Source organism: Phocoena phocoena, chromosome 2 (assembly GCF_963924675.1).
Source record: "Phocoena phocoena chromosome 2, mPhoPho1.1, whole genome shotgun sequence".
Taxonomy (NCBI): Eukaryota; Metazoa; Chordata; class Mammalia; order Artiodactyla; family Phocoenidae; genus Phocoena; species Phocoena phocoena.
Genome location: NC_089220.1, coordinates 176,560,115 through 176,586,633, shown reverse-complemented (window position 1 = coordinate 176,586,633; position 26,519 = coordinate 176,560,115). Strand labels below are relative to the sequence as shown.

General features: G+C 46.3%; 1 protein-coding gene across 1 annotated transcript; it reads left to right on the top strand.

Moving 5' to 3' along the window:
• The first annotated feature begins 651 nt into the window (after positions 1-651).
• Positions 652-5,705, top strand: BAMBI (BMP and activin membrane bound inhibitor). The gene is made up of 3 exons (XM_065872057.1): positions 652-1,063; positions 4,291-4,578; positions 4,995-5,705. Exons 1-3 carry the CDS (start codon positions 988-990, stop codon positions 5,411-5,413), a joined length of 783 nt encoding a protein of 260 aa, XP_065728129.1. The 5' UTR covers positions 652-987; the 3' UTR covers positions 5,414-5,705.
• The last annotated feature ends 20,814 nt before the right edge of the window (positions 5,706-26,519 follow it).

Sequence of the window (26,519 nt, the reverse complement as noted above, 5' to 3'; positions counted from 1 at the left end):
CAGTGTCGTCTCGCTGGCGCCGGGCGCTTTTGGATTTGCTAATTCTCGTTAAGTGTCTGTGGCCGGCTACTCGTCCCGTCTACCCGGGAGAACTCGGCGGCCCCTGCAGATCGACAGCCTGTCTGGGCCTTATTGATCACTCGGCGGGGCGGACGCGCGGAAGGGGCGGGCGGGGGGGCTGAACGCGCCCCCTTCCCGCCCGGACGCCCTCCCCGGGCGCTCGCCGGCCCGCGGGGCCCACGCCGGGGGCCGCCCCCGCTCCCCCGAGCTCCCGAGACGCGCCGCGCGGCGGCAGGGGTCCGAAGGCGGCCGCGCGGGTCGCTCGCGAGTTTCGGGGAACGAAAAGGAAGCCACGCGCTGGCGCACGCCGGCCCGAGGCAGCGCGGTGAGGGTCACGGAGGCGGGGGCCCGAGGCATGGCCTGAGGCCCGGCTCAACCAGCCGCTCCCGAAGGTCACGGGCGCGCGGCCTCCGCGAGGGGGAGCGCGGGAGACGGCCGGCGCCGCTCGGAGCCGCGGGGCAGCGCCCTCAGCCCGCGCCCGGCCCCGCCCCCTGGCTGCGGGAGGAGCGGCTGGAGCCCGGCGGCCAATCGGACGGCGCCGGCGCGGCCGGGGCGGGGCGGCGCCGGCCGGCTCCCAGCGCGGGGCGCTATTTACGGCGAGGAGCCGGCCTGATCCGGGCGGGTGCAGGCGGCAGCTCGCGGCAGGCGGTGTCTGCGCGCCCCGGCGCTCGCGCCTTCGCCGAGTGGCCGGCCGAACGCGGGGGACGGAGCCGGGCGCCCACCCCGACCGCCGCGCCGAGCAGAGGAGCGCGCCCTGCGGAGTCGGACCCTGCCCCGCGCGCCCTCCAGCCGCGCTCCATGCTCCGGCCGCGGCCCGGCCCCGCGCCCCGGGCAGCACCCATGCCCTGCGCGCGCCGGGAGCCGTAGGCTGCAGCTGCGCCGCGGCTCCGGGAGCCGGCGGGGGCGCCGCGGCCGTGGGGGGCGTCCATGGATCGCCACTCCAGCTACATCTTCATCTGGCTGCAGCTCGAACTCTGCGCCATGGCCGTGCTGCTCACCAAAGGTGGGTGCCCGCCGGCCAGCCGGCTGGGCGCGCGCTCCCCGGGGAGGGCCGCGGGGTCCCGGGGCGCCCGCCGCCAGGGCTTTGTTAGCGGCGGGAGAGGTGGCCTCCCTCGCGGGGCCCGCAGGTCGCGACAGGTTGCCCGTCCTTAGAAGTCGCGGCGGTGGCTTCGTGGCCGCCCCCGGGTGTCCCGGGCCCGACGCGCGGAGGTGGAGTGACAGCCTGCGGGCGAGTGGTTGTCAGTGTTTGTGCAGGTCGGCCCGTCGTGAACTTCCGAGCGCTGCAGCCGGGGAGCGGGGCCCGACTGTGGGGCGGAGGCGGCCGGGAGGGACGGCGGACCCCGCCCCCGTCGCCCAGTGCCCGCGTGTGCGCGTCTCCGTCGTGAGTGTGTGTCTCGGTGGTCTGCGCGGCTCTGTATTTGAGTGTGTCTCTGCTGCGAGTGCGTGTCTGTACTGCAGTGTCTCTGTCCGTGAGTGTGTGTGTGTGTGTGTGTCTTCGAGCGAGGGTGCTTGTGAGCCCGCGAGCGTGTGTGCCGTCCGAGGGGTGTGCGTGTGTGCAGGAGTGTGGGCTGTGTTGCTTCTCAGGGGTTGGGAGGTGGGGGGCTCTGTCAGCGGTCGTGTTTCCCACTCACCTCATATTTTATAAACGCTACTCAAAAAAAAAAAAAAAAAAAAAGCAGCGGTCAGTTTCTTTTTTTTCCTGCAGGCTTTCGCCGTTTAGGTCGAAATAACCCAAACAACTGCCTCTGGGTTTCAAGGTCCCCCAGCCTCCCTCGCCAGGAACTCTCCCTGCTGTTTGCTCTGCGAACAGATACTTTTTTAGAAAATAGGAAGCATTTTTTTAGCTTTTTCCACCCCGCATCCCACGCCCCCTTTCCTCTAATTGCCATGTAGCAGGCATGAGGTTGAAGGATAAGCCAGGCCAGCGAGGATGATGTGCTACAGTATTTATTTACTTTGCAAGGAAGGCTGTAATCAACCCTAAATAACAGCCCTCGCGGGGTGCAGAGGGGAGCCTCCTGGCCCTATCAAAGGCCGGCCGAACGGGGCCGGACTGCGGCTGACATAAGTCGCAGATACCGAAACTATGCGCCTGATAATGATATAATTAGGGGATCAGAGGTTTCTGACTGCTGCGGACTTCAAAAGCTTTGGAAGAAGCCCGCAGTCTCTCCTGTAGCCGTCCGGACTGAAGCAGACATTTTTGTTTAATCACCACATACAGTAACTAGAAAGGGGGGCAGACAGAAGAGCATTGTTCCCTGTTTCAAAATACCAGTCCCCTCCTGGCCTTCCACGTGCCACAGGAAGAAACTTTATGAAACGGCAGAAATAGAGTTTTAATACAGTAACACAAAAGTCCATTCAACTTGCTCAAATGTGGCTCCAATTAAAAAAAAAAAAGTTGTTAGAGCTTTCCTAGTTACCTGTCAAGATTTTATTAGACTGTTTCAGGTCACTGAAAATATAGTCTTTCAAATAGGCTCTCGTAAACATTGAAGCGGCATTCTACTTGTATTCAGCTTTTTTTCTGCACGAGGTCTGAAGTGACTGGGATCAAAACTGACTTTTAATCTGTTTTATGTCTACTTTCAATCTGTCTGTGGAAATTGTCAGACTTAGGGATCTGCAGTCATCACCACTTAAGACCAGTGAGGCTTTATGCGAAAGAGCGAGAAAATATAGTCTTTCAAATAGGCTCTCGTAAACATTGAAGCGGCATTCTACTTGTAAAGAGCTTCTGCGAAGCAGGCTTCTGACCGGAAGGTCCTACTTACTGGAGAAGGGACCTGGGCCCAGACCAGGACAGCAGCAGGACAGGACAGGGGCAAGACCTCCGGCTTTGCGGGGTGGCACTCAGGTTGCCAAAGATCTGTGTTTACTTGGCTGCATTTTTAGACCTGAAGCATTAGCAGGTGCTGGTGAAGGCTGAGCGCTGGTCCGGTGGCCTGGAATTTGGACAGATAGTTAAATGAGACCTCTTACTCAGGCACTCACGGGAGGAGGGAGGAAGAAAGGCGAGGCTGGGAAGAGGTGTGTAAGGCGGTAGTGCCCCGTGTTGGTGTTGGTGTTCAATTTCAGGGCGGTGGTTTCTGTAACCAGGCCGAACTTCAGAGGAGGAAGCTGGGGAGAGGTGTGTACCCGAGTTCAGTTCACAGCAGCTTCAGCCGTGGCAGGCGACGGTGGCCGCGGTCCACCGGGTCAGATAGCGTGTGAGCGAGCGCTCCCAGAGCCAGATAATTTCAACGAGAAGTTGACGTGGAAGCCTCACATCTTGCGCTGTGACTTGCAACTCACAAACTAAGTTTTATAAAGGAAACTTTTAATCACTTCCCACAGAAAAAATTGAGGTTTCCTTAAGGATTTCTCATTCAACCAGCAGAGGCTTTTCAGTTTCAGTGTTTCCCCTTTTAGATCCCATGTTGAATTACACATAAAACTGGGGAGTCTGGGGCGGTGAGCGGGGGAGGAGTGAGCTTTGCAGTTTTACCCCCTCCTCCCTGCTCCCAGTTTTATGACTTTCCATTTGGGCTGAAAGAAATTGACTTTGGCAAGCAAACCACTAATTGTAAACTGCCTAGTTCCTGTTTTACAATATACTGACTAAAAGCTCCCCTGCACGCATAGATCTTTATAGGCAAAGTTTGCCTTTTCTAGAGAGGCTGCAAATAGCTACCCAGTTTCATAGTTTTCAGACCCCCTGACCGGAGCAACTTCTAGATTGCTGTGTTTCTAGTTAGTAGCTTTATGAGCTGTTAGCTAAAGCTCTTACGTCTTGGTGCAGCCCTTTGAGGTAGTAACCAATTCAGCAGCAGCAGTCAGATACTTGGAGTGACAGAATCTAAAAGCGTAGCATTTCATATTGTACGGTCACGTAGGATTCTATGAGTAAATAATGTAATTTACCTTTTACGGTAGGAGAAATTATGGGGGTGATTATTTTGCTTCAGAAACAAAAGTGTTATTTTTCATTATTCGCTAACTTACCCTAAATTGAACTTTTCTCTGCTACGTGGATTAATACATTTCTAAGATGATGTTTCCCTGGCTTGGGATTCAAGCACCGGCTTGCACAAAGGGCTTTCCCCGTCCACGTGGACTGCCCTTCGAAGCCCTCAGCTGAATGTTCTCTAAAGTGAGTGTCTTTGAGATTGGGGGTTGAGCGGTTGCTTAAGTGGATGCCTTGTCCGGTCTCTGAAGCAGTCTGATGCAGTTTCCCCTTGTTTTCAGGTGAAATCAGGTGCTACTGCGATGCCGCCCACTGCGTGGCTACTGGTTACATGTGTAAGTCTGAGTTGAGCGCCTGCTTCTCCAAACTTCTTGATCCTCAGAACACAAATTCCCCTCTCACGCATGGCTGCCTGGACTCTCTCGCAAGCACAGCGGATGTCTGCCAAGCCAGACAGGTCCACAACCACTCTGGCAGCACTGCGCCCACGCTGGAGTGCTGCCACGAGGACATGTGCAATTACCGGGGGCTGCAGGACGTCCTCGCCCCTCCCAAGGGGGAGGCCTCAGGTAGGGAGAAGCCCTCTGACCGAACCCTTGCCTGGTCTCTAGGCTTGTGCCTGCCTGCTACTGATTTTGGTGTTAATGTGATCAGGGCTAGCAGAGGGAGAAGCATGGCTGGGTGCAAAGGGGCATCTCTACTGGGTAGCTTTCGTGTCCGCGTGAGCGTTAGACGTCTGTCTGCGTAATAGGTTTTGCCTGTTTTTCCAGCATTTTGAAGCCACTAAGAGACCGTTACTAATCGGTCATGACAGTTCGTAAACAAGTGTTTTTGGAAGCTTCTCTGCCACACTGGCAGCATTTCTGTTCTAAATATTGATTGAATTGTAAGCTTCTCTTCAATGGGGTGCCACGTTGAAAACGGAGGGGTGCCCGCGAATATCTCCAGGAGGGCTTGATCGATCGTCTTGCTTGTGTTCCTTTAGGACAAGGGAACAGGTATCAGCATGACGGGAGCAGAAACCTCATCACCAAGGTGCAGGAGCTGACGTCCTCCAAAGAGCTGTGGTTCCGGGTGGCGGTGATCGCCGTTCCCATCGCCGGGGGGCTGATCCTAGTGTTGCTGATTATGTTGGCCCTGAGGATGCTGCGGAGCGAGAGCAAGAGACTGCAGGACCAGCGGCAGCAGATGCTGTCCCGTTTGCACTACAGCTTTCACGGACACCACTCCAAAAAGGGGCAGGTGGCAAAGCTAGACTTGGAGTGCATGGTGCCCGTGACCGGCCATGAGAACTGCTGTCTGACCTGCGACAAGACGAGACAGGCTGACCTCAGCCACGACCGGATCCTGTCGCTTGTGCACTGGGGCATGTACAGTGGGCACGGGAAGCTGGAGTTCGTATGACGGGGTCTCACGGAACTGGACCTCTGGGGCCCTTTGAGTTCTGCTGGCCGGGAGCACTTTATCTGAAGAAAAACAAACTCGCGTCATGACCTTCGAGAGATAGAATGACCTCTGCAAACAGAATCTTGGATATTTCTTCTGAAGGATTATTTGCACAGACTTAAATACAGTCAAAATGTATTATTTGCTTTAAAAGTATAAAAAGCAAAGAGAAGACTCTGTACACTGTTACCAGGGTTATTTGCATCCAGAGGGAGCTGGAATCGAGTACCTAAATAAAAGAAAGTGTGCTCTATGTAAGCTCCTACATCTTGATTTATCATAGAGGTTAAAAAAAAAAAAAATATATATATATATATATATATATATATATATATATATATATATATACACACTTTGGTCTGAAATTTTGCGATGTCTTGTCATAAATTAAAAACTAAGCAGGAAAGGTAAGGAACTACATATTAATGATACAAATGAAGACCTATCATTGCCCAGAGTAGGATCTCAACTATAGATTTTGGCTTAACTTTTTCACTTTTATTTTTTTTTTAAACAAGACCAAGATCTCGTTTTTTCTTACATGGCACGTGTGTCATTTTCTTACAGTGTGGAGAATTTCTAAATGTGTACTGCCCATCATTCAGTGTCTTACCCACAGTTTTTTGTTAGGATAATGCTGGTTTTTAACTTTCATCTAATAGAAATCAGAAACTTATTTATACCAGGTCAGATATCACTGATCAATTTCGGAAGTTGCCTTAGCAAAGAGTGGTATTTATCAACTTGATCTAGGTGCTCTGGAATATGTTTTCAAATGTGTCTACCTCCAATCAAAAAAGGAAACAAAGCTTTTACTAAATGAAACTTCGTTTTGGTAACGTTAGTCACTGTCTACTTTTACTTCCTAATTCCTCAGTTTATTCTGTCTCAAACCTAATTTAATATTTTGGACCCCAAATTTAGCCAAACATGCTTGTACCATGTTCCTAGTTTTTAAGCCTTCCTTCCACACAGTGTTATTATTTTTTTTTTTAACTTCTCAATCTTTAGAAAGATTTTCAAGAGTGAACGTTATATATCGAGATTTAAATAACAGTTTCCTCCCCAAATGATTCTTTTATTTATATAATCAAATAGACTTGGTTTTAGCCACTAACACACTATGTAACAGTGTTCCCACTCCTGGAGGACTTCGGCAATATAGCCCAGCCTGAATTTAAACCCATGCCACATTTGTTTACTTTTTCCCCCCAGATGGGTCTTTGCTATCTTAAATGTGAGAATAATTTGTAGGTTCTTTTCTCAGTACTTCTGTATATTTGAAACTTTTGCTTAAAAATTAACCTATAGCCTGCGTATTTGAGTACATGTGGGGTTTTCTTTTACGAATGTTAAAGGATTTTTTGCATTTTTTTCTGGGATATTTTACGATCAGTATAATTTGGGTCCCTTAAGAAGACAGGTGCAGTCGCCCAGTTGATGGAAGAACCTGAGTTGAAATGACTAGTCTAAAAATGAATACCTAGGTTATTTAGGAACTAGTGGACCACAGCCCCAAACAAATTAGGCTATGGAATAAATACGCGTTTTAATAAATGGCATTCGTGTTGTGCTTTTTGAGATTGACAATTCTTGCACGCATGACTTACAGTTTATAAAAGGTATTACGTTTTATGTGTGTCCATTTTTGAGGGAGTCAAAGAATTTGGGGGCCTAACTCTCCAAACCTAAGAGAAGAGAACGGATCAAAATGGCCAGTTGGTGAAATTTCCACCCTCACCGCCTCTTCCGAGCTTTAGATCAAATTGCAGTAATTTCGTAGCCTGAAGGTTGAAAGACTTCTTGCCTCTTCTGCGTCCTCACGTCAGGGAGCGTGTCATGCAAGTCCCATGACTCTGAAGTGGCCTGTTCCCTTGCTTGGCCCGCTCTTATTCTTTATTCACCCCATTTCTTCCAAATACCAGTTAACTAGGAACTCGGGAATTCATTAGGAAATAAATAGAACAGTGAAGGATTGAAATTTATACTCTTGGAAACACTTTGAAATCAGTGAACTCCATCCTCCAGGAAGGCCTGCATCTGGGCTGATGCTAAGGTCAGGGAAGTTTAGTGGCAGGTGAATACAAAGTGTCTCCACGTGGTTCTGTTTGGGCTGAGCTGCTTCCTGTTCTTTCTTGCGTAAAGGAGGCTGTTTACACCTCCCTGTTGGTGGGACGGTGGCTCTGTGCTCAGGGTGTCCTCAAGTTTTAGCCACGTAATAGGCAGGACCTGTCTCTTTCCGTAATAACAAACCCTCTCCCTTTGCTATCTCCTTGTTTAGTATTTGTACACGTTCTTGCCACCAGTTTTAAAGTTGGATCTGCACATAACTTGGACTTTTGACGAAAATATTGCAGGTTTCTCCACTTTGGTTTTTCTAACAACTAAATATAGTGTCTACTTTTGGTTCCCTACGAGAGTGTAGAGGTTGCCAAGAGCGGAGATAGAGGACTCTTCGTGAAATAATGACCTAGCTGATTCGGTGATGTAAGGATGGTGATGGATTTGTTTGTCTTTCCCTCATGGAGATGTTTGCCATTACTCTGAGGTGTCAGGACACGGCTGGGCTTACCAGGAACGGTCCTTGTTTAATATTGACATAGAACTCCCCCCCAAAATAATTTTCCCTTTCTAAGTGGAAATTTGCCCAAACCAGAGACAAATGGGACCAAATTTGCCATGACGTTTCTGTACGTACACCCCTTAAACATTTCTGCCCCTTTTGAAAAAGTTGATCTGTCCGTGGTTACATCTTTTATGTGATTTTTTCCTCCCTTATTTTGAATGGCTCAGAGGCTTCCTAGAAATTGACTGGTGTGTCTCTAATTTCTGCTGAACTGATTTTATTAAAAACACTGCACCATAGGGGGTTTGACCTCCCTCCTAAAATACCAAACATGTCCGCTTTAGAAAATCACAAAGCTCTCCTCTGAAGAGCTTGTAAATCTGGTTTCAATATGGCTTGATTATAGACTAAAAGCTTGAAAGCAGTGGCATCTAGTGTCATGAGTCTGGAACGAGCCTTTTTGGGGCCAGGACAGCTTTTTTTCCTTAGAGCCTCTAATTGTTCCTCTTCTGTGTCTCTTAGCCCAAATAACTTTAAACATACAAAAGCTACGTGGTGTGATGAGGTTGAACTCGTCCAAGGTAGCAGTCCAGAGCACTTGCGGGTCTCACAGCCTGGGTTCCTGTGCCCCTCTGTTCCCAGACATGTGAACTTGGGCACATTACTTAGGCTCTTTGGATACTCAGTTCAGTTACCCACACAGCGGGGGCTGTAATTACGCCTTATGTGATTCTTGTGAGGAGGTGTAGGAGGCGGTATTCCTGCTAATACACGAGTCTTGGATGAACTCAAGTCCCGCCCCCCCCCCCAAATCCTCAAAATTGGAGAACTGATACCTGTTATTTACACAGGGGATATTTTCATTTTACTCTTTAGTATTTCAGATCTTTGCATATTTGAGGTTTGCAAGCCCTTCTTCAGTTGCCTGCAGACTGGATTTAACTTTTTAAATATTCACTTTCAATTGACTGCTTTTAGTTTCTCCTAGCTACAAATCATGTTGGTTTGTAATTGTTTCCTTTTGCCATAATCTGGACGGCACCGATAGGAACGTTTTCTTTGTGCGCACCTATCCCGTTGGATGTTTGACGGAAGGAAGTTCTCTCAGAGTTCCAGCTGCTCCAGGCGCTTAATCCATTGAGAAAACCACAAAAGCCAAGTTAGGTGACCGAGTGCGTCAGAATTGCTTGAACAGTTTGTGTCTGATGCATTCTGAGCAGGTGCTACTATCAATTACGGTTTGCCCCATAGGTGTTCCCGACAAAATACAGCGGTTCCACTGGTTTGGAGGGCTTTGTGAATGTTTTTGGGGGGCGCACTACTTAGTAAACGATCTACTTAATTTCCCTGGATGAAGTTAATTTAGTTATTACTCTGTGGGTCACAGTCCTCATGAGAAAACACTGCTGCAACACCAACTCTCTCCCTTCCTTGCACCCAATTCATTGTGTGGATGTTGCCCTCACTGCTGACAAAAAAACAGACCCTCGATCTGAGATCCAATGCAATAATGAAATTAAATGCTCTTTCAAGTTTTGACAACTCTGTATTTGAGGTACAGTTTTAGACTAACCACAACTTAGAGCCTCTAATTGTTAATTTGCTAACACCGCACGCTTCTGCAGTGCGGTGGTATCGTTCGCTTGTCTGCCCTTCCAGAAATCTGGAGATAGAATTGGGAAGGGGGACAGAGCTGAGTTTAACCAGACAGTAGGGTTTACTTGCAGCAAGGCCACCATTTTCCAGTGGTTCTGCTTTGTAACCTTTAGAAGTTTTTGTTACTTGGGGAGGGCTACCAACCTTACAGCCGCAAGCGTTGCCCTTTATGTGAATGTGAGTGTGGATAACCAGATGGGCATTGATGAGCAATCTGGGAGACACTTTGAATGAGCAGTGAGGTAACGTCTCAAGGCATTTAAGGAGATTCCTCAAGACTTCAGGGAGACTCGTCTACCTGGTGGCCAGCGGCCAGATGGCCTCTGGGGGCTATTTCAAATTGTATTTACTTGCCTGTATCTCGCAGCCGTTGCTATTGGACTAAGCCTGAGCAGAACCCTGGGAAGACGAGTGGATAACTGCTTATCACACACCGTAAGTATACACACAGGCCATGCTACAGCCAAATGGCCTTTGTAATCCTGGAGTGATTTTACATTTAACAAATTTCAGGGGGGCGTGTAAGTAGATGTTGGAATTTGTCAGTGATTTGTTTTTAGACACTTGAAGACTGTGTTAGTTGTGATGAATTAATCAGGTCGGAGGCTGTCGTGTGGGTTTACTCTGAAAGATCTCGCGTTACAAACCTAATGGGACAAAAATTGTGTTGGCGGTCAAAACCAAGAGGAATACAGAAAACTCCTTACCCCTGGTCTCTTCCCCTTGGCATTTCCCTGGGGACTAATGAGGACAGTGGAGAAACACCACACTTCAAGCCGTTTCTGCCTTTTCAAGCATTAGACATTCAGGTGGAAACCTTTTTCACTAAATGCAGTGGATGTAATTTTGATACCATAGACTTTAACTCACGGTTGCCTTGGCGAATGGGCTATTTCTCACCCGGATTTAGGGATTAAACTGTGAACTCCTCGTGGGGAGGAGCTAGCATCAGTCACCTTTGTAGGTTTCCACAATCCAAGGAGAGAGTGAGATGAAGGACAGATCAAGGCTTCTTGTCAACAGGCATCTGAATTTAGACTGTCAGTAAATAAAGAAACATTAAAGCAGGTTGCTAGTGAGGCGAGAAAGCACTGAGGCGTGGCCCAATCCGCTCAGGCACCTTTTAACGTTAGCACAGCCTCCAGGTTAATTGAAGGAACCTGATTCTCACCAGAAAGTATATCCTCCCCCCACCATGAAACCAAGAGCTGTACTTTCATCTTAGTATTTTTAAATATCCAAGATTTGCATCAAATATGGTTTCTCTAAGGAGTCAGGAATAAGTGCCCGAGAGCTGTGCTCGTCACAAAGCTCAGGGATCTGGAACTCGCAGGTGGATACACTATTTCATCCGCAACTGGGGCAACTGGGGCAACTCTGGCGAATTCTTTTTCTTCTCCTGGAAATGAGCCTCTGACCAGATGCTATAGTAAAAGCAAAGAGTAGTCTGCTGTGTCTTTTATTCAAGGACACACCAAAAGTTATAAAGAAATTACCTGCCCCCTTCAAACGTCTAGCATTTTCATCTGAAAATGCTTTTACTTCAAAAGTCAAGTGGTTCTGGTGCATTCATTTACAGTTTTATAAATTTAGACTTTGTAAAGCTTTCTTTTATTACATTATTATATAGTTTCTATTATTGTCATATAATTATTATACTATTATATGTTATACTAATATAATCAATATAATACAACATATGATATAATTAATATAGCATTAATAACATTAACTTTATTAATATATAAATATATTACTAGTTAATATAATTAATATACATAATGTAGTTGATATTTTATTGTTTTTTATTATTATATAGTTTATTATATTATATATATATTATTTCTCTTAAGAAACTTAGTCATGCATAGATAAGTAACCAAAGGTAAATTTAAGATGTATGTGTAGAGGGTGATCATTCATGCCTTTCCAATCCTTATATTATTTCTAGTTTCCCATATTCCTTTTATTTATTTAAAAACATTTTATATGTACCTGTATTTATATTTTCCGTGAGTCCTGGCTCAAAGCGACGTCAACCCGCTTCCAGCAGTGTTTGTTAGAAATACGAACGAAGTGTGGAAAAGAGGAACGCCATTTCTTCAAAAGCGGCACTGGTGTCGGCCAGCATTTTCAAAGGCAAATTTTCTGCAAAACCTGCCGTGGCAAGATCCTGCGGGTCTCCCCTGGGACTCTTCGTGTCCGGCTACGATGTCACAGGAGGACAAAGCACGGAGGCGGCACTGCTGGCGGGGGCCGTCTGAAGGGGGGGTTGTCCGTCCCTGCGGGATGCTAAACGTCAAGGGTCATTTCCCGGTCCTGACGCTTGATTGTGAAGCAGGTTAGGAGGTCAGTCTTTCCGGGCGCTGGCTTGTGACAAGCACTAGAGGTGGACCATAAACCCCCGACATCCTCACCCACCTCGTTTAACCACAGGAGGCTGTTGGTTGGCATTTGTATGCAAATTGGGGTGAGTACCTAACAGGTGGCTTTGAAATGTTCAGTTTGTTTATCCCAACGTGGGAAGCCCGGCCTTTCCTCGGTGGGGGAAGATTTATGGGGCTCTTACTCGTGGCCCTCAGCAGTGAATGAAGTCCAGCAGTGACCGACACCCTCGGCGTTTTCATTCGCTCACGCTGGCCTTCGGGAGTGCAAGTGGCCGCTGGTCCCTGGACTGACCTGGACGGAGGGGCCCCCGGGAGCCGCCGGCTCTCCGGTGGTGGAGCTCCCCTCCACCCCTGCTCCCGGCTGGGCCTGAGCCACCAAAGCAGCAGGCGACCGAAAGGGGAAAACTCCTGTCTTCAGGATATCCATCACATAAACACTGTGTCTGGAAAAAAATAAACTGGCCATTTCCTTTGACTTCCTCTCCCCACCTATTCTGGGAAAAGGCCCCTCCTTCCTGGGCTTGAAGAAGATCTGCCATGAAGTCTCTCCTTAGGTGGGTCTTTGTGGGAACTTGCTTTAGTCAAAAGCAGTCGTTCAAAGTGCTGTCCGGACGTTTTAATCGTCTTTACGGGGGCCATGGTGGTATGGTTTTGGCTTGTGAGGGACCTGGGTTTGCATCCCGATTTGGCTTGTTAACCTGTGGTGGGACCTCAGCCTAACTCACCCCTGTTTCCTCACTGGCACGCGAAGATAATAATGTTCTCAGCACTTCGGGCTGTTGGGAAGGTTAACTAAGATAATGAAAATAAAGGTTTAGCTCAATCCTTTGTGGAGTTGTAAATGTTAGCCATTACGACGAGATGTTGTTCCTTCGTAAACGCTCACAATGCTTAGAACAGACGCACAGGTGCCCGGGGGTCCACATGCCCACTTTACAGACCAAGAGACAGACTGGATAGTTTCAAAGATCCAGTGACGTGCCGTCGTTTTTATATGTGTGTCTTTAATTTGTCCAGGTTAACCTTCCATGTTTATAGTTTGCTCAAGACAGTAGGAAAGTACTTCATTTTAATTGAAAAAAATATGGAAACTGCAGTGTCCCTTGTAGGAAAAGTTTACTTATTAGGGGCCATTATGATGTCTACATCAGCACGGAGCAGGTTGTGTAACACTCTCCACAATCAGGGAGGGCATGTTATCTGCTCCCTGACAACAAATGCCTGTTTTTGCACATTCTGTTAATGAACACACACCTCCCGAGCGTGCTAGTTTGCCTGGCTGACCTAGTGACAGAGGGGCCAGCCACAGTCCACAGCTTCGAGCCCAGGTAGCACAAGCACGTGGCCTGGCCCCCTGTTTTGCCACTCGGGGGTCCGTGTGCCGAGCTGGTGAGAGTCACCTCCACAGGAAGGCGAGAGGCATGTTAAGATTTTGTTCCGGACCGTTCCTGGCTTCCATAAGCTCAGTGAGGACTGCTCTCATGAGAATCTGTGCTTCTACGGAATCTGTTGGCCTACACAGGTTCGAGCCCTGGTCCGGGAAGATCCCACATGCGGTGAAGCCACTAAGCCCGTGCGCCACAACTACTGCTCCTGCGCTCTAGAGCCCGCGAGCCACAACAACTACTGAGCCCACGAGCCACAACTACTGAAGCCCGCGCGCCTAGAGCCGGTGCTCCTCAACAAGAGAAGCCACCGCAATGAGAAGCCCGCGCACCGCAAAGAAGAGTAGCCCCCGCTCGCCGCAACTAGAGAAAGCCCGTGCACAGCAACAAAGACCCAACGCAGCCAAAAATAAATAAAATAAATAAATTTATTGAAAAAAAACACACTGCAGCTTTGATAATAGGAGAACCAATCATAAATCCACCAATTTGTCATTTATTTTTCCTTATGAGGAATGTGGTGACACCGGCCGTCCTGTGTCTCTGAGTGTTCCTGTAGGCCAGCCTCGTGGGCATGTCACTTAAGAAGTTGACAGATCAGCGGGGCTTCCCCAGCCCGGGGCTCTGTCTGTGGGTCCCGTGTCGGTCGACACAGCGCCTTCACGCAGTGCCAGCCTCTTCCTGGGCCGCCTGCGTGTGAGAGGCGGATGGCAGGTGCAGCACGTCTCTCTTTAGCTCTGGAACCGTTCCCCCCATCCTAGGTCTTTTGCCCCTTGTTTCTTCAGACCCACTTGGATGTGGCTTGCATTGTTAGTGATTAACGTCAGGCCCCCATCTCTCCCCCTAGGCTTGGGGTGTCTAGTCTGTGACACTCCACAGCTCAGGCCATCTCTCTGGGTTCTGCATCAGGCCGGTTTCGAGCCCTTTTGCTCTGACTTAATGTCATGTTTCTTCTGTGAGCGTGTCTCTAGGTTTGGCTTTTCTGCCTAGCCTGTTTGTCTTCCAGTAATATGATTGGACACAGACCTCTCACTTCGGCTTTAACTGGGATGCGCTCTGTGTCAGCCCTGGTGCCATGATGTCAAGCTGGCCAACCAGCGCTGGACCAGGCCTGAGTCACCCTACCTGCCTGGGCCTGGGAACACTGGACTCTTGCTTAGATACAAACTTGGCTTCACACTCAAGAATCACATGTTCATTAACCTCACCTAGACACATCTAACCCTACATTTCCTGGTGGGCGTTCCTTACCCAATGATAATGTAGGATGGACCCTGTGCACTTAGGGGGTCAGAGGTAAGCTGGAGTCCTCACGGCCAAGACGGTGGTTGAAGGAGGCGACCTGCACCACTGGGAGTGAGGACACACTGGCAGTTTCTCTGGTGGCCCCTGAGCTCATCACAAAAGCAGATGTCCGTTTTTTCCGGGCCCCGATCTGACGGTTTGCACTGAAACCTGTTATAATTGCTCTAATTCTTGCTGCAGGCAGAACAATTTGGGCTCAGCCACTCTTTGGTTCTCTGCGGTGACATTTCCAGTCCCCTCCAGCCTGTTAAGTTGCCCGTGAGAAGGAGAAATAAGTCTTCCACACCCACCGGGGAGGCTTCTGTAAGGAGCCAAGGGGGCGCTTCCGGCAGAGCCGGGAGAAACGAGGAGACCTGCGCCTTCCCCAGCGTGCCTGCTCCCCGTGGCTGGAGGCTACCTGAATTCATAGGCCCAGGAACCACCAGCTGGATCTGGTCGGATGAGATGTTACAGGTTTTCTGGCCAAACTGTTGGCCCATAGAGGCAGCTGGTCAGGCTGTCAGCCCCTGGCTCCCCTGGCAGGGTGGTTCAAGCCCAGGCTGTCAGAGGGGGTGAGCACCCCGCCCTGGCCAGGCCCAGTGGGGATGTGCACCCCAGAAAGCCCACGGGCTTCTGCCGCAGGCTCCTTGATGCCCTGTGCCAAGGTGGGGTCTGGGCGGTGCTGGCCGCAGGCTGGTTGAGGACGCACCGCAGCCTTGGCAGCCCGCGGAGAGGGGCTGCAGAGCCCTCCTGCGTGCTCTGGCCCGTTCCTTGGGCAGCGCAATGATCCCTGCACAGCGCAGGGATCGATAAAAGCTACCACAGCTACTGCTGTTTCTCTGCTAACATCTTTCTCCTGGCCCCTGTTCACTATGGTGCAACTATGATGAAGTCGGTTCTTAGTTTTTGAAAAAGAAGCCATTTGTTCAAAAATTCCACACTGACTAGTGAGACTGAGTCAATCATGCCGTCTTTCAGCTTCTTTTTTTCATTTGTAAAATGAAAGTCACAATAACACTGTTTCCTTCCCACCTTAGAAGTATGCTGTGGGAACTCTGCATGGCTAGCAAGGCCTTCTGAGCTCCTTGGGAAAGGCAGTATAAAATAAAAATCACTGTCAAGGTACTATTTTGAAATAAAGAGAAAGATTCTCGTGTTTCTGTATTTTTATTTCTTTTATACTTTTTGTTCTATTACTCTTTCAATATCGGTTTTGAATCATTTCTCCTCTCTCTAATATTTATAATGAAACCATAAAATTTGCTTGAAGGAGACAGAACATGGTTTACATAGCAGTTACAAGGTTAGGGCCATCTTTCCTTTTTTCCACCAATACAAGCATTACCTGTTTGAAGTATTGTTTCTAACTGAATTTACATTTACAGAAAACCTCAGGCTTAGAATTTGGGCCAAGGTGGGTAGAGAGAAAAGTCCAAACAGTATAATTATCAAAAATGGTAGCGGCACTGTTGAGTACAGTCTGAACCAAACATGCTGACTTTTCTTAATGTCCTGAATAAAAATGAAACAAAACAAAACAAGTTCAGTAACAACAACCACCAAAAAAAAATAAAAAAAAGGAAAAAGGAAGGAAAGAAAAAGACGCAACAAAACAAAAACCTCAGAATTCTGCTTAAAAATCACCTTAACCTTTGTACTTTTCCGCTACTTGAGGCAAGTATTGTATAGCAATGAAACTGTCTTTTGTTTTTGAAAATTTTCTGCAATTAGCTGAAATGTTAAGATTAGTAGGCTGTGTCATGGTTAGAACAAGAAGAAGAAATATTTATGTTTCTTGTTCACCTACACCTAAGTGTTTAGTATTTAAATATTGCAAATTGGGGTCTTTTTCTGCCTACCCCACTGCTGGAAGAAACTGACTAGATGGCTTGCCCAAGGCGGACGCCGGGAACAGGGGTTTCTGCCTAGGACTGCGTTCCCGGCCACATTCCCCTAATAATAGGTCCTGAGGGACTGTGAGAAAAATCAAATCAGGTTCACAACGTTTTATTTCTGAATGGAAGCTGGACAATGGCACTTTGTGTGAAACAGGGTCTCTACCTTTCAGGAAGGCAAAACCTCATGAAACCCAGATCACATTATTTCTGCCAAGTCTCACCTCATCCCTCCCAGTGGAGCCAGGAAGGAATTGTCTGCCTGGCCTATTTCTGGGGTTTGGGGGATGAGAAATTTCTTCTCATCTTTCGAGGTTTGATGCCTTGAGGGAAGAGCCCATGTTTTATGTGTTGTTCTGGCAGCAGTGGGGAAAGTATTTTCATTCTTCTCTCTGATGACCCCTCACTCTAGAGATAAGGAGAGGCCCCTCTTAACTTGCCTTTTTCTGGCCTTTGGGAGGAGCAGAGAGAGGCAGTAAAAGTAAAGCCTCATCCCCTCTGTTACTTCTGGTTACTTCTTACAAACCACCCTTGTAGCCAAAAGAGGCAGAAATCTGTTGATTTGTGTGACCTTTGTAGTTTATATTAGTGAACCTTCCTGAAAGATTGTTCTCCCCCCTTGGAAACATAGACACACTCGCAGGGAAAAAAAGATGTGTTGAATTTATTACTAGTCTTGATTTTTAATTCTTAGCTAAGAACGGGGGTTCCTGGTACAATTTCAGTGAATAGTATCAGGATATATTTTGCAAAGTCATATAATGTCAGACTTCATGTAAATTGTATTTCTAAAGCCTCAGTAGCACCCAGACACTGTAATTTTATCTGGACGGTGTCTTTTTCAGCAAGAGACTCAAACAGCTTTCTTCACGGTCGTGCTTTGACATCTTCCTTCACTCTACTTATAACGCTATCTGAAAAGTATTTCCTTTCAGATTACAGTCAGTGATCACAACATAGGTAACTTTTTACACAATTCAACTCATGGAAGAGTAGCACTCCGTGCCAGAGTAAGCAAAAAGTCCAGTGACATTTAGCCTCTCACAGAAAGATGAATATTTGGTATTTCAGAGCTAAAGTGAAGCAGTATGAAAAGAGTCGTCAGGTGCTGATAAAATGCTAGAACCAGAAAGATAAGATGTTAGGTTACGTGGAGTCTAGCGGACAAAGGGTCACCAGCATGCCTAGCATATAAAAGGTCAATGTTTAAGTTTTCCAAGTTTTGCTTAAATTAAATGTATAAGAGAGGGAGAGAGAGAAAATTCTTGGTTGGTTATTTCGACACATTCAAAGGTGCTCTGGATGGAGAATGAGAACAACCATTTTCAAAAAGACTTCGTGTGCTCCGTACGCAGACCTGCCTCATCTTGGTTTTCTGTATCCCATGGTTGCGTGTACACCGAGAGAGAGAGAGAGAGAGAGAGAGAGAGAGAGAGAGAGAGAGAGAGAGAGATGAAATGAAAACAAACAAACAGAAAGAATGAGGGGGAAGAAGGAAAACATACAGGAATATTAGAAGACTAGGAGGAAATTAAATTTTTTTCTTGGGCGTGGAAAAAGGAAACAAAAGGAACAGATTAACATTTAATAAAACAAGCCCCAGGGTCCCACGTGGCCTCCCAAGAGCAATTAAATCTGGCGTCTAGAGCTTTGAGAGATCAGACTTCGGTGTAAAGAGATGCAGGGGTGCCAACAAAGACTCTCTCCCCAGGGTGTGTATTGATTTGCAGCGAGGTTGGACGCCGGCCCTTCTCGACGCCTGGGTTCCTCGCCACTTTTTATAGGTCCTTTCATTTTCCTTGGCTGCACTGGCAAAACTGTAGGACCAGGTGACTTGAAGTGTGGTCCATGGCTGGGGCTGGTCCGTGAAGTGTTTTGCATCTTCATAATGAGATGAGCACAGAATGGGAGTAAGCGTCCAGACACTTCTTTAACAATTTGATGGAGTCATTTTGTGTTTGTTGAATCTAATAAAAAAAAAAATGGGGCTTCGTTCTGTATATCTTTGGTTTTAATTTAATTTCAGCCATTTATTTTGATTATATTTTATGAAATATCAGCCTGTGATATAAGTTGGGAAGAAAATGCCTTTAGATCACAGATGGTTTGAGAGTCTGCTCCGGAGAACCAGGAGAGAACTGTTTTTGGAAAAGGTTTCACCCTCTTCCAAACGTGGCTGGAGTTTATGAAGCGGAAGAGGGTCAAACATTTCTCACCCTGAAGAGCGCAGTTAGCAACGATGACCTCTAGTGAGTGGCATTCTTTAGAGCGGTGATTCTCAAACGTATTTGTTTTAGGACTCCTATACACTTAAAAAATGCAATTTCCAATTGTTCATGACAAATATACGGAAACAGAGTTGTTTTTTTAGATTGTTATCTTTGTATTCTGTGACCTTATTAACCTCACATATTTGGTCTAGTAATGTTTTTTAATAGATTCCTTGTGACTTTCTACAGAGATAGTCATGTCACCCCAGAGTAAGGCAGTTTTATTTCTTCTTTTATAATCTGTATTACCTTTTTTCTTTTTCTTGCCTAATTTCCCTGACTGAGGCCTCCATTATAATGTTGGGTGGGAGTGATGGAAGCAGACATCCTCGCCCTGTTCCCAATCTCAGGGGGAAAGCATTAAGTTTTTCACTGTTAAGTATGATAGTAGCTGTAGTTTTGAAGAATGTACTTTATGAAACTGAGGAACGTCCCTTCAATCCCCAAATTGCAGCAAGTTTTTATCCTGAATGGATGTGGAGTTCTATCAAGGCTTTCTCTGCATCTATAGAGATAATTGTGTGGTTTTTCTTCTTTAGTCTGCTGATATGATGAACTCCATTGCTTTTTTTTTTTTTTTCCATTGCTTTTTGAATTTTGAGTCCGCTTTGCATGCTCAGGATAGACTCCACTTATTCAAATACGTTGTCATTTTTATGTTACTGAATGAAATTTGCTAGTATTTGGTTGAGGATTTTGCATTTATGTTCATAATGTATATTGGTATGTAGTTATTTTTCCTTGCAATGTTTTTGTCTGGTTTGGGTATCTGGGTAATGCTGAGAGATGGGAATGAGTTGGGAAGTGCTGCTTTGAAAGAGTTTGTGTAGAATTGGTATTTATCTCCCTTAAGAATGTTCTGTAAAATATTCCAGTGAAGCAATTTGGACTTGGAGGTTTTTTGTTGTTTTTTGTTTTTAATTGAAAGGCTAAGAATTCAATTGCTTAAATAGATATGGGACTGTTCAAATCACCGATTTCTTCTTGAGTAATCTTTGGAGTTGATGTCTTTCAAGGAATTTGTCCGTTTCATCCAAGTTGAATTTATGGGCGTAGGGTTATTTGTAACATTACCTTACTATCCCATTAACTTTTGTAGGATATGTAGTAAAGTTCTCTCTTGTTCTTCATATTAGTAATTTGTGTCTTCCTTCTCTTTTCTCTCATTAAATTTGATTAGAGGTTTATCAGTTTTATTGATATAAAAATGGCTTTGGCTTCCTTGGTTTTCTCTATTACTTAAAATTTTACATTACATTAATTCTCTAACTTTTATTATTTCCTTCATTCTGCTTGTGTTGGATTTAGTTTGCTCTCCTTTTCTGTCTTCTTAAGGTGGAAGCCTATGTAATTGATTTAAGAATGCTTATTCTAATGTAAGCATTTAATGCTATAAATTTCTCTCTAAACACTGCTTTAGCTGTAGCTCATGAATTTTTATATATTGTGTTTTCATTTCCATTTAATTAAGGCTATTTACTAATTTTTCTTGTGATTTCTTCACTGATCCATGGGTTATACAGAAATGTGTTATTTAATTTCCAAATATTGGGGGATTTTTACCAGTATATATTTTACTTCATTTCTTATTTAATTCCATTATGGTCTAAGAACATATTTTCTATAATTTCAATTTTAAAAATTTGTTAAAATTTGTTTTATGGCCCAGAATATGTCCTATATTGGGTGTGTGGACTTGAAAAAATGCAAGATGATGACATAGGAAGCTCCTGAACTCACTTCTTCCTATGGACACACTGAATCTACACCTACCCATGGAATAATTACCTCTGAAAGAAGTCCAGAAACTAGGTGATTCGTACACATCAGGTGAATGAGAAAAGGCCCACAATGAAATGGGTCTTGGCACTTCCCCAACTACGGGGAACAAAGCAGGCAGGTTGGACAATCGCAAAGGTTTGAGAGACAACCAAGAGCTCAGGCTGGGCTGAGCAATGAGGTTCATCTCCCACGTGAGATTACCCTGTCAAGAGAGGGAGACATGGCTGCTTTATCTAACGTGCAGAAACCAGCACAGAGAGGCGAGGAAAATGAAGAAACAGAGGAATATGTTCCCCAAAAAGGACAAGATAAAACTCCAGAAACAGACCTTAATGAAATGGTGATAAGTGATTTACCCGATAAAGACTTCAAAGTAATGGTCATAAAGATGCTTACTGAGGACAGGAGGACAATGCATGAACAAAGTGAGAATTTCAACAAAGAGATAGAAAATGTAAGAAAGTACCCAATAGAAATCACGAAGCTGAAGAGTATAATAACCAAACTGAAAAATTCGATAGACGGGTTCCACAGCAGACTAGGTCAAGCAGAAGAAAGGATCAGTGGATTTCAAGACAGGACAGTGGGATTCATCTAATCAGAGGAGCAGAAAGAAAAAAAAAGAGTGAAAAAGCGAAATAGGTTAAGGGACATATGGAACACCATCAAGTGGACCAATATTCACAGGAGAAGAGGCACAGGAAGGGGCAGAGAACTTACTGGAAAAAAAGACAGCTGAAAACGTCCCTAAACTGGGAAAAGAAACAGATGTGCAGATCTAGGAAGCCCAGAGGTTTCCGAATAAGATGAATCCAGAGGACCCAGAAGGACGAATATCCTGCAATTGTTTCTAAATTATACACATGGCTACCGTCAATCTATACGTTGTACATATTAGTGAAGCTAAAAATAAAATAAAATAGAAATCATGCTACTCCTCCCTGCTTTCCTTCCTGCCATCCTGTGTGCCCCAGCCCCTAATTTGGAGATAGCTGCTTTAGAGGAGAAGCAGAAGACACTGAAACTCTGCTCCCTGGGACCCTTGCCCCAGGGTTTTGTGAGCCCTGCTCCCATGTTGTGGGCAGTGAAGAATGAGACCAAGATGAACTCAGTGGTCTGTGAGGAGGCAGCGGCCAGGTGTCAGGTGTGGTACTGATGACAATGCACGAGCCCCCCTGGGAGCTGCTAGCCCTGTAGTGAGGGAGACCGTGGGGACCTGTACCTGGCAGTTGGAGAGAGGTTGCTGGGCATGAATCTTGGTCTCATAGACCTTGAAACGTCACCCCAAGGAGTTTTATTCTGTGATGAAATTCCATATGAGAGCTTCATGTGTAACAGCACCCAGTTCATTGTGCTTCAACCAGTCTCCTTCAGGATGAGGGTGTTAGCAGGTGGGTTTGCTTTGTTCCTTCCCAGTCCTGGAGCAGGGCACCAGGTACTGGATTCATGGCGAGATTAGACTATTCCTTGGCTATTTCTGTGTGGTTCCAATCCTTTTCTAGATGGATGTAAGAATACAGTTTATTTTTACCCAGTTTTCAAGGGTGACATCAGATACCCTATAGCTTACGAGCATTAGGGGTCTATTAGTTATCTTGTGCTGAGGGACAAATTACCCACAAACTTAGCAGTTTAAAGCCATAAACATGTATTATCTCACCATTTCTTCTAGGTCAGGAAGAGTAATGAGGACAGCTTAGCTGGATCCCTGTGGTTCACAGTCTCTCCCACGTCTGCTGTCCAGGTGTTGGCCAGGGCTGCGGTCAGTGCAAGGTTCAAGTTGGGGAGTTGCTGTCTCCAAGTTCACCAGAGTGGCTGTGACATCAGTTCCTTGCCGTGCGGGCCTCTCCATCAGGCAGCTCACAGCAGGCAGCTGGCTTCCCTGAGTGAGCCAGCTGAGAGAACAAAAGGGACGCCCGTAACAGAAGCCACGTAACAGAAGCCACAGTCCTTTCGTAACCTAAGCCCAGAAGTGATATCCCATCACTTCGTTGTGTTGCGTTTGCTAGAAGCAAGTCACCAGGTCCAGTCTACACCCAAGCGGAGGGGATTCCACAAGGACGCGGATTTCAGGCGTCAGGGATCAGTGGGGCCACCTTGGAGGCTGCATTTCCACGAAAGGGGAAGCAGCATTTGGATTAGCTTCCCGCTCTCGGTCACTGACATGCTTTTCTTTGTCTTTATCGTTTGTCTGCTACAACAAAAGCTCCATGAGGACAGAACTTTATCCAGTTTGATCACACCTGTGATCATTCTATGACCTACAGTATACCCTGGTACATAATTCTCCATAGGTCAATATTTGTTGAATGAACACATAGATCTCATTGATTGATGGCGAGGGAAGACTCATTATGGAGTTTCTCAGTCCTTCTGTATATCTTACTCTGTTTCTTTTTTTTTTTAAACATCTTTATTGGGGTATAATTGCTTTACAATGGTGTGTTAGTTTCTGCTTTATAACAAAGTGAATCAGCTATACATATACATATGTTCCCATATGTCTTCCCTCTTCTTACTCTGTTTCTTAATGATTGTTATTTATGACTTAAAAATGCAGGCCCAGGGAGAATGGTGTATTAAATTTGTTCTAACTCTGAACTTTAACATAAAATGTCTCCTCGGTGGGGAGGGGGAAGGGTAAGCTGTGACAAAGTGAGAGAGTGCCATGGACATATATACACTACCAAACGTAAAATAGATAGCTAGTAGGAAGCAGCTGCATAGCACAGGGAGATCAGCTCGGTGCTTTGTGACCACCTAGAGGGGTGGGATAGGGAGGGTGGGAGGGAGGGAGACGCAAGAGGGAAGAGATATGGGAACATATGTATAACTGATTCACTTTGTTATAAAGTAGAAACTAACACACCATTGTAAAGCAGTTATACGCCAATAAAGATGTAAAAAAAAAAAAAATTTCTTCTCAGGACAAATTCAGGTGCTTTAACGCTTCAGGTAAGTGAGAAGTGAAGTGTTCAATGGCCAATGAGCACATGAAAAGATGCTCGATGTCACTAAGCAACAGGGAAATGCAAATCAAAACCGTAATGAGATATCTCTTCACACTCATTAGGATGGCTATTATTAAAATAAAAAACAACAAAAAAGTGGAAAGTAACTTTCGGGGAGGATTGTGGAGGAACTGTAATCTTAGTGCATGTTTGGTGGGAATGTAAGGTGGCGCAGCCATCATGGAACACAGTTTGGTGGTTCTTCAAAAAGTGAAATACAAAATTATGATTTTGGTTTGGGGGGTGGGATCAGGTTTCCAGTCCTTAGAGGGATGGACAACTTGAGCATGAGCCACCTGGGCACCGTTGGCTGGTTTAGGGCACACTCGGATGTATACAGCCTATGGGTCATGCGTGCTGTATAGGTCAGGGTTCTCCAGAGAAGCAGGACCAATAGGAAAAATATTTATGCTTATTATAGGAATTGGCTCACACGATTATGGAGACTGAGAAGTCCAACAAGCTGCCGTCTATAAGCTGGAGAACCAAGGGCAATGATGGTGCGAGTCCCAGTCCAAAGGCAGGAGAAGACCAACGACCCAGCTCAGCAGTCAGGCAGAGAGAGAGCAAATTCACCTTCCACATTGAGGAAGATGATCTACTTTACTCAGTCCACCAATTCAAATGCTAATCTCATCTGGAAACACCCTCACAGACACGTCCAGAAATAACGTTCAACCAAATATCTGGGCACCCTGTGACCCAGTCAGCCGACACATGCAATTAACCATCACTATGGCAGAATAAATTCCAGATCCTAACTGCTGCTGAATGGGGCTCCTAAGGGGGACTTCATTCTGGTCAGACCTGGTGCAGAAATGGCGGGAGGCCAGCAGAGAGAGCCCCAGTGGGACAAATGCAGGACTGACGTGGGACACAGTGTGCTTCGCATTCAGTTTAGTTAGACCCCAATTCACCTGGATTATATAAAAGTCATAAAAGAGGCATTTGGGCATGGGATCTTCACGGGGGGCCAAAGGGTACAACTCTTCAAGCAGAGATGCTGCTTGAAAAAGAGGGAAGAAAAACTTAAGAGAAAATGAATCAGACGGTCGAGTGTGAGCTGGAAGGGCATGGCGCTGTCTTCCTCTTTACAAGCCTAGGATGGAAAGAGCAGTAAGTATGGGAATAAATAGTCCACCACTGGAGCTGGCAGGTGGAGGTCATTTGGGGAGGGGAGAGAGCCCAAAGCCAGACGCTCTACGCAAATAATAACATCTTTGCCCTTGATATCATCTAAGTGGTGAATGAGAAAGGATCCAGGGAAACGACAGGGCCCTGCAGGGGGCAGGGGAAGTCAGTGCTGGTGTTTCCCATTAAAGCAGTAGTAATAGCGATAACAACTGGACATTTATAGAATGCATTTCATGCCTGGGATTCCACTGGGCTTTAAAACAGGAGGATCTGGTTCACACCTCCTACCAAGAGAATGAATTACCTTCCAGCTCTCAAGGGTGTTGTGAAGGACTTCTCAAAGGATCTTAGACTCATCAAATTGTAGAGCTAAGCATGGCGAGAGGTAAGCCAGTCCAATGCCCTTTTCTCATAGGCCCAGAGAGGTTGAGTGACTGGCCCAGGGTCACACAGCTACTTAGTGGAATTGCTAGGACTGGAACTCAGTTACATTTCCTTTGAATCTCAGCTGTCACTTTCTGTGTGTCTTTGGGAGAGTCACCTAACCTCTCTGATCTTCCGTTTCATCATCTATAAAATGTGGACAATAATGACACCTACACCAAAGGGCTGTTGAGAGGATTACATGAATTACACATGCTTAGAACAATGCCTGGCACATAGTAAATGTTAAATACATGCTAGATATTATGGACTATTATTCTTTTTAACGGTACCATTCATTTAAAAAAGCTTGATGTAACCTCTTCTCATTTGCCACTGTTGTAAGACAACCAATTGGGGTGGAAATGGCAGGTAGCGTCAGTGGTCTGTGTCTATTTTTGCCCCAAATCCTGGTCAACAGGGATGCTGGATCCCTGTGAGCCTGAAGCAGCCCTGCTCTCTGGGTCCCTTCAGTTCCAGGGCAGATGTGGACAGAGCCCGTGGACTGGCTCCTGGCTAGGTCTTCCCTGGAGGTTCTGCATGGTGCCAGATGTGCTTCCGCTGATCAGAGGCAGAGTGCCGGCTGGTACTGGAACGTGCTGTCAGCAGCTGTGTGTCTGGTAATTGCAGAAGCTCTGCTGCTCTCTCCTCTCTGTTCCCCTACCCTACAGGCTGTTGACCTTTAGAAATTACTCCTCTAGATTAAGACATTGAACTTCTATTAAAAATTCTGGGGCAAGAGCTAACATTTTGGTCTATTGCCAGTTATTATACTTTAGTGCAAATAGGTTCTTCTTTCTTGAAAGTGAGTTTTAAGGGGACTGGAGGGTAGAGGAAGGAGTTGGGGTGGGATAGATATTGGAGATACTGACCTGAGGAGAAAAGAGGTCAGAGTTCAAAGGCCGGTATGTTGGAAGATGGTAGGTACCTCCTTCCCAATTTAGCCTAATGTAGGAGCTCCTGGAAACCAAAATGCTATACAGTCAAGTGATGGTAACCTGCGACCATACTGAATTCCGTAACAACCCGGCTGAGACATTCCTATGCCCTGTGTGCCTGGGCACTCTGTATGAGGGCCACTCACCCAAACCAATCCCCACCCGAATAATTCATCGCCTTGCTTCCACCGTCTGCTCGAGGTAATTTATCCAATGAAATAGTTTATGAGAAAGAGTTCTTCAACACCTAGAGCTATAAAGAAGTTTTGGTGATACTACGGTGATAACTGATACCTTTCAAAATGGGCGTGAGTGTGGCCTGCTGGTTATGGA